Here is an 8,858-nt window from a genome sequence, read left to right on the forward strand (position 1 = left end):
TAGTTGGGATTGTTTTTGCTATTATTTTCAATCTTAGAGTTTTTACAAGAAGAAATGATTTGTGAGTTTTGAGATCCTACGGTTTGAAAGGTTTTTTTTCTAGTTCAACAATATATGAGGATTAAAATTGAACCTTTAATTTGACCTTTAGTACAAACTATAATTCACTAACTAGTTGAAGGCACATAAATATAAAGATTTAAATCTGTGTGATAATAATAATTGAAAGCATATAGATCTAAGATTTTAGCAAGTACTTTGCTCCTGATCATGCATCACCTTTTTACTGTCAAATTCATAAACTAAATTAAAATTTCAAAATAAATACTTATATGGAGTGATTTGAAGGGCTTGAAAAGTCATTCCAAACATAGAAGAAACAATTAAACATAAAACTTACTATACATGTAAGAATATTTGGTTCAATATGCTAATTGCTATCTACAATTGAATAGATGATGATTCAATTCCCAAAAAACCAAAAATTGACAACTTGGATCAAAATACATTGTTGCAAAACAGACAGCAGGTTTCTATGTATATTCACAAAATGCCTTAGTCATCTTGAACTTTACAGCTTTTCAACAATGGAATCTTATCTTTGGATGAAGACTCCAAGCTTGAGAAACCATCCTGTCCCTTCAAGTCCTCTTCTTTTATTTTCCCCCACATTATAGAGTAAAATCCACTTGCTATTATCATTGCTCCAATTATACTGCCAGACAAGCAAAAATTGAATAAGACTTGAATCCTTTTCACTTCATTTTACTACACAAACCCAGTGTTTGAAGCATAATTTCCCGTGTAGTGAAGAAAATTTGAGTTGCTATTCTTTTTCAGATAATGAAACCAAGAACTAAAATAGATATTTTTCTTTGACTTAGCCTAATGGATGTTTCCATTGAAATACTACATAAAAAATATGCATTTTAGTTGCCAGACAATATGAACCAATTCATCTCTCTTTTCGGAAAAAGAAAGTAGGCTTGAGATATAAATATAGTCTCAAGTGTGAGGCTTTTTGGTGAAATCAAAAGAAAAATCAGGTGGGTTTAAGCTACGCAATATCAAAGTTTTGGGAAGGTTAAATATACATATATCTAATGTTTGATTTTTTTTATAATGAAAAAATTAGCCTCTAATGTTTAAAAAGTTTCAACTCAGTTCCTTGTGGTGTTGTCGGTTTGTTTAGACTCTCTAGTCTCGATGACCGAACTCGATGAGTTTATGTTTTGCATGACATCTGAAAGATTATGTTATGATAGAGGAGGTGCTCCTAAGTTCATCTTTCTGAAAGGACAAAGTTTTGTGGCATTCTAGGTTTTTTTTTTTTTTTTGCTATTTTGTGGGGCGTGAGATCAAGAAACACTAGATTCTTTAGAAGGGTGGAGAGGTCATGTGGTGAAGTTTGGGAGGTGGTGAGGAAAAATGCCTATTTGTGGGCATTGACGCACTAGGCCTGTTTGTAATTATGATCTTGATTTGATTCCGTCTGGATTGGAGTCCCTCCCTTGCTCAATGAAAATTTGGTTTCTTACCCAAAAGAAAAAGTTTTATTTGTGATTACTTTATTAAACTCCTATTTCTACCATATACAACATTGCATATTTATATTTTCCATATGACTCAAAATAATAATGCACAGACCACACACAGAGAAAGAGAGAGAGAGAGAGATGCACCTTCCAAGATGAAGATCATCCCCAAGGAAAATAACACCTGTAGCAGCAGCAATGGCAATTGAGAGTGGCCTGAAACTTGATACATAAACAGGCCCTTTGACATGTACACCCCATGTGTGGATTGCAGAGACGAAGGATTGACCCACACATCCCTATCAATATACAATACACCAACAAAAAGAAAACTCCACATTTTAAACCAACCACACAATCTCTCTTCTTCTCTCACCAAAATTCAAATCATTTCTCTTCTTACCGAGTTTAAAACAGCAACCACTTCCAGACTATTTTTCAGCTTCCAAGCACCCATGTTGACTTCGGCTAATAGGCATATTGGTGCAGCTATTATCACCTCAAACACATAGAATAAGCACACCACAACTAGTTCATCTGGATATATGCTCATCGTCTGGGTCTGTAAATAACATTTGTATCACTACTGTCATTCTCCATTATAATGTTTACCACGCAACAAAACATATTAGTCTATAAAAGATCAGACTAACTCCAACCCCTTTTAGAACTAATATATGCTAACCCAAACATCATTAGAATATATACAAAGTATTTGACTACTTATATATAATGTTTACCACGCAACAAAACATATTAGTCTATAAAAGATCAGACTAAGAAGTACAGATACAAATAAGAAGACATAGAACACTATACAAACATGTGACACATCATTTTCTATAAATCAGAGACAAGAGACAGCAAAGACTTCATTAGATATATATTATACAAGGAAGTTTTTACTTTTGTCTTATGTTACTATTTAGGACTATTTACCATGCCTAACAATGGTTCAACATGTGCGTGATAAGTTTCAGACCCATATTTGCTTCAAAACTTATGTCTGACATATATCTCTTGTGCTAATAAGTGCACGACATGTGTCCAACAAAGACTTGAGTGTCTAACGCATGTTGGACAAAGACATTACCCAAATTAAAGTGTTAGGTGCTTCTCAGGATCAGATTTTACGTTGTCTCGCCACCAATACCAACTCAATCAGTCTCAAATGGACTATTGCGCGAGTTTCCATAATCTTAGTTGTGAAACCACTTGTCAGTGTCAAAGGAGTCTTTCTCAACCTAGAAACTAGCTCAAGTGATACAGATTTCTCATATACTTATTAAGAAACGAACATTCAACTAGTTGGATAATGTCTTGATATTATATATGCAAAGGTTTTTCACAAGAACAGCTGGAGGTTGGATAAATGGGAGGAAAATTACCAGAACAATGTACCAGAAAGAGTTGAGAAGGTACTGAGCAAAAAAGCAGAGGCCACCCATGATCCAATTTGGTTGGGAAGAGCCCAAAGGACGAGGAGGAAGATTCAATCTTGTTGGCCTAGAAAATGGGTTTGATAGGATGATTGGACCTTTATAAAGAACCACTACTAACGCACCTGTTATGGAGACTGTCGAGCCAACGATTTTGGCTATGCTGCTTGAGCTTCTCAAAGCTAGTTTCTCCATCCTATACCAAAGCAAATTTATATGGGTTTAGACCTTAAATAAATTTTAAAGAAATTGTACTTCTGTGATTGCTTTTTTTTTTTTTTCCAAAAAGTGAATATTTGAACCTTTAATCAAGAGATTAAGAATAAGTTTATGATTTTAATTTTTGTGCGTCCAACAATACGGAGAATGGAAAAAATGAAATCTCTAACCTTTTATGACAATTTAATATAACCAAAAAATTATAAATGGGTATTAATCTTTTTGAAACGTGGATAGTGGAGAATTTTCTTTTCGGAAAATATGTTTTGGTCATTACATTTTGGATCTAATTTTTATTTGCTCACTAAATTTTAAAATATTACTCGCTTTTATCCTAATTTTTACATTTGACATTCATTTAGTTCCTAATTTTTAAAAGATTACAATTTAAATTTTATTTTCATTTGGTCCTTAGATTTTAATATTTTACATCTTTACCCTTGAGTTTCCGATAATAATTAGTGTGATCATTGGCATTAACTTTATTTAATTAATTAAAAATAATTATGAAGTAAAATCTAAAAAATTCATACCTACCCTACACTATTAATTTGTACGGAATCTTTGCTTAATTTCTTTTGGAAAAAAAACTTATATAGAATATTTTTGTAGAAATCTTATATAGAATATTTTTGTAGAAATATTTTATTCTCTTGAATACTATACATACATACACATATAATTTTAATATTCTATATTAAAATTATACAAAATAACAATTCCAGTAAACATTATTTATAAAAGCGTACAGGAGAAACAAAAATACTTTTTTTTTTTTTGAGATAGAAACAAAAATATATATTTACATATAAGAAAAATTAAAACAAGTTTGATAATCATTTGATTTTAAGTTTTTTATTTTTAAAAATTAAGTCTATAGATACCATTTAAATCTATTAGTTTCTATGTTTTATTGACTATATTTTAAGAGTATTTCCAAAATTAAAGTCAAAATTTTAAAACTAAAAAAAAGAGTAGTTTTTAGAAATTTATTTTTTAAAAAAAATTAGCTAAAAAATCATATGTTTAATTAGGACGTATAAAAATTATGAATAAAAAATAGTTGGAAAACAAGTCTAAATTTTTAAAATTAAAAATAAAATATCAAATGATTATCCACCGGTTAACTATTTTTGTGTTAGACTTTGCTCCTCTAAATAACAATTATGAATTCAAAATTTAAATATTTGAAGCAATATTTTTCTTATGGATATCTAAATTCTAACGCTTACTACGTGGAAAATAAACCACCTAAGCATGAGACATGTCATGATTTTGTCACCAAGCAATATGAAAGAAGGGGGGAAAATGTCAACAGTATCAGAAATCTAAAATTTAAAGGTTTTTTGTTTTTTTTCCATCTTCTAAAACAAATGAAGATGCGATGATTTAAACTTTAATATCAAGAGAAGCACAATCCATTTTAGACTTCGAAGAATTTTCTTAGAATCGACCATGATGTAAAAATGAGATTTAAAGAAGTATACACATATTTGAAAATTAATACAATTTAAAAAAATATATTTGTAAATAAATATCTAAATTGATTTATTTGTGAAAATTAATAAATTTCACATTGTATTTGTCAAATAAAACTAGAGGAAAGTGTAAATTGATATATTTACAAAAGCAATTACACACTAAATTTTGTGCTCAATAAATTTTGAGTTTTAGATTGTATCTAACATGTCCTTGACTTATTTGACATTTTATAAAATCTATAGACATACTAAACACTAAATTAAAAGTGTAGAGTTCTATTAGATAAAAATTTAAAATTTATATCTAATATCTTATTTAATTTTTTTTAAAAAAATTGAATATCTGTGAGACACAAAATTGAAAATTCATACACTTATTATTGGATAAACTTGGTTCTATTACACTCAACATTGAAAATTAAAGTTGTAAGAATTTCTTAAACACAAACTTAAAAGTTTAAACTAACTTGTATTACCTTTTCTATTTTTTTTTTTTTTTTTTGGGCAAGTTAAATGAAAATTAACTTCAAACTAACCCTTTTTAAGATTTATTAGAACATATAAAGGTTAAATTTGGACCTTTAAAGATTAAAATAGAATAAGCTCAAAATTATTGTGTGTTCTTATTCTTATGCTTGGCCAAATAAAATGAAAACTAACTTCAGAGTTCAAACAAACTGTGCCTGTTTATATTTTTTAAAAATAAAATAAAATTCAAAATACTAAACCAAAATGGTGTTTAACAAGAATTATTAACAAATAAGTCAAATGGTACAAGATGATTTTTTTCCTAATTCTATAATATGTGGAGAAAAATTAAACTTTTGACTTGATTATGCGTATATGTCTTAACTAAGAATATATGATTTAACCAATTGAACTACGTTGATATTGATACAAATGAGTGAAAAAGAAACTTGGTAAAATACAATTTTGATTTTTTATCATATGGACATTTGGTTTTTTTCTTTTCTTTTCTTTTCTTTTTTTTTTTATGGTGAAAATTATAATCAAATCATTAACTTTTAAAAGGATAATTTGCACTTATCTATAGATTAAAGCTGAGATTGGCCACTCGATTTTTTTTTCCTTAGTTCCGGACAAAATTGAAATTTGTTACAGACGTCAATAGAATTTTATTGGAAACATTTATACAGCACATTGTGGCACCCTTTAAAAAGGTAATTGTATTTAAATGGTAACATTGCTAAAAAATATTTTTAAGTATAATAAAATTTTATTATCAATTAATGATAGATTGCATAGACTTCTATCAGTCAGTGCTAAAAGCCTATCGTTATCTTTACTGATAAATATTGACATTTTGCTATTTATAAATAAGTTGGTTAATTTTTTTTTTATTTGAAAACCGTCCTAAGAAAACCACTAATTAAGGTAAAAAAAATAATTATCAAGGAAAAAAAGGGTATGCCATGTAATTATCATTTGATCATCTATCTATGTACTAAAAAATAATGAAAAATAAAAAGGATAATGAATATGAGGCCACAAAAATTTAACACATGACTGGTAGATAGTTCAACTGATTAAGGTATTTAAATTAAAATTTAGGTTTAAATCTTCCAAACTCAAAAATTTTAAAAATAAAATAAGAAAATAAAACTAAAGATTTGTCTTAAAATGGATTTTTTTTCCCTTTTTGTGAAAGGAAATATAACTGTGTTTAAAAAGGTTTTTAAACTTGAATGTTGTGTATTCTTGTTCAAAATTTTGAAGAATTTCAAATACCTACAATAGATTATAAATGAATTCCACTATTGATTATCTGTATTACATGAAAGAGAATAAAAAATCATGTTTTTTTTAGCACCCTTAATAAAAATCGTTTTTTACATTAACAAATTTTCCTAATAAAATGATCTTTTTTAACTTTAAGTCAAAATTAAAGCCTATTTTATTATATCAATTCATATATATACTTTTTTTCAGCTACCATCCAAGGAACTTATTTCTAATAATTTTGTGCCAAATAAGATAAAGAATTTAAAATTATTTTTTCCCCTACCAAACTTGTTAACTTTAAGATATTTTTTTCTATTCACGTCACGTGCTTATAAAATATAATATTAAATAAATTATTTTTTTAGTTCTCAAATTTTGAAAAAGATGAGTTGGGTGCCTGAATTTTAAAAATATCCCTTTTTAATCTTCAAATTTATAAGAATAAACCTATTTGATCAGGATATTATAATCCTAATTATCATGACCTAAGACAATTTCTTATCTAAATGCCCCCTTAGAAACTAACTAAACACATATTTTTCTAAACTTGCACATTAAAATTATAATTCTTCTTATTAGAAAAAGAAATATGAAGTTATATGCGGGGGAGAAGAAAAAGAAAATACCCAAAGAGAACTGCCAAGATAAAAGTAAGAGCAGGAATGAGATTGCTAATGGCGGAAGCAAGCGTCGGCGAACTATACTCCAATCCTTTATACGAAAATAGCTGACATCCAACTCTTCAATCACAATCAAACAATCAAACAATATCAATCACATAAAATCCAAGTCCAAACCCTAAATCTTCAATTAATCACAATTCATACCCCATCGCCGATAGGCTGATCAATCTGAGGAAGAATGACAACTTATCGGACGGAAAAACGCCAGATCTGAAAAACTCCAATCGGAAAAAAAAAATTAGGGCAAAATGCGCCAACGAACAACAATCGAATTGGAACAATTGGATACCTGCGGAAGATTAAGGCGAAAGGAAGAAGAACGAGAGAGGCGGCGAGACAAGTGTAGAAGGTGAAGACATAGAAGCTGATATCATGGCCGCTAATGGCTTTGTAGACGGTGTTTGAGCCGACGGTGGCGCACTCGGCGGCGATCATTCCGGCAAGAGGAGCTAATTCCTTGTATAGAAAACTGCGCTCCATTGGTTTTCTTCGCTCTGTGAGAATGTGGAGCGATGAAAATGGAGTTTCACGGAGTTTTACCTGTTATGAAATGATGTGTTTTGCGTTGAATTTTGAAGGAGAGAGAAAGGGTTAGTTTCGGAATTATGAATTTTGGTTTTTGGGATAAAATTTCATTGGACACTTTTGATCTTTGCTAGGTTTTTCTTTATTTCTTTAAAGGTAATCACTTTTGTAACTTTCTTTGTTCAATAAAGTGTTTGTTAGATTGGAATGAAAAACCTCTTAGATCTAATTCAATTATTCGGCTGGTAAATATCTTCAACCCAAATAATTATTATTAAAAAATGACTCGGTCCAACTATGAAATATTTAAGTTGGATTGATTCAGATTACTCAGATTATTTGTTTAAAATTTTGTTTTTTAAAAAAAGTAAAATATAAATACATAAGAATCTTATTTAAATCTTATTTAACTATTTTCATATATTGAATTAAAATTAAAAACTCAATTTCAATTTAGATAATGAAAATTTTCTTTTCAAAGTGTTAAGAAACTATTTTTAATAGTTGTTGGATAATAAATTATTCAAAAAATAATAAAATTAAAATCAATATATGTATAAAAATCAATCTTAACAGTTGGATTCGAGGGCAAACTGATAGTAAATTACTTACCTCGAGTAAGCCCAAACAAATAGGTAAGCCAATCTACTTTTGGCCTAGCTAGAATTTGTCCCCAAACCGCCAATTAAACACTTAATAATGACAGACAGCTTGAAATAAAATTTCAAAATTCCCCCCAAACTTGAGTCTGACATCGAAGGCCCATGAACAACAAAAAACAAACCATAAGTCAACGAGTTTCCAAATCTAAATAAAACTCATACAAAATCAACAACCAACCCCAAAATATGCGGAAAATCACCCAAACAACGAGCTTACCAAGGCTAGATAGTAACTTGACCCCCTTCAAACTCGAACCTAAAACTGAAATTCAATAGGCAATGACCAATTAGTGCCAAAAATTTTATGGGCATCAAAGATCTTCAAAGAAACCCCTAAAAGCTTGCCCAAAATAAAATAACTCTTACCCTAAAATGTAAAACCAGCAAGAAATGACATCCACCGATGACTAGAGAGCTTAATCAACGGATGACGTGAGGCTGTAGGCGGCGGCTTCAATAAACAATCAACTGGACATGTAGACGACTGAATTTGAGATGTGCAGATGGTGAGGCTTCATGACCGAGAGCGACGGCTGGCGGCGGCTTCACGGTCGACGACGTCCGGCAGTGA

General features: G+C 29.6%; 1 protein-coding gene across 1 annotated transcript; it reads right to left on the bottom strand.

The window, feature by feature from the left end:
* Window positions 1–371: 371 nt before the first annotated feature.
* Window positions 372–7,722, bottom strand: LOC120092129 (WAT1-related protein At5g40230-like). Its single transcript, XM_039050341.1, has 7 exons — window positions 7,390–7,722; window positions 7,245–7,310; window positions 7,044–7,157; window positions 2,924–3,170; window positions 1,939–2,097; window positions 1,683–1,834; window positions 372–715 (listed from the first exon to the last, which is right to left on the bottom strand). Exons 1-7 carry the CDS (start codon window positions 7,578–7,580, stop codon window positions 556–558), a joined length of 1,089 nt encoding a protein of 362 aa, XP_038906269.1. The 5' UTR covers window positions 7,581–7,722; the 3' UTR covers window positions 372–555.
* Window positions 7,723–8,858: the final 1,136 nt, after the last annotated feature.

The sequence above is a fragment of the Benincasa hispida genome, chromosome 11, assembly GCF_009727055.1.
Source record: "Benincasa hispida cultivar B227 chromosome 11, ASM972705v1, whole genome shotgun sequence".
NCBI lineage: Eukaryota > Viridiplantae > Streptophyta > Magnoliopsida > Cucurbitales > Cucurbitaceae > Benincasa > Benincasa hispida.

Coding starts and splice junctions, on each gene's coding strand:
- LOC120092129 (XM_039050341.1), bottom strand. CDS start 7,580: ATGGAGCGCAGTTTTCTATACAAGGAATTAGCTCCTCTTGCCGGAATG. Junction 2,098..2,923: donor CTTTCTGGTACATTGTTCTG/GTAATTTTCCTC, acceptor TGTTATTTACAG/ACCCAGACGATGAGCATATA. Junction 716..1,682: donor GATGATCTTCATCTTGGAAG/GTGCATCTCTCT, acceptor CTTGTCTGGCAG/TATAATTGGAGCAATGATAA.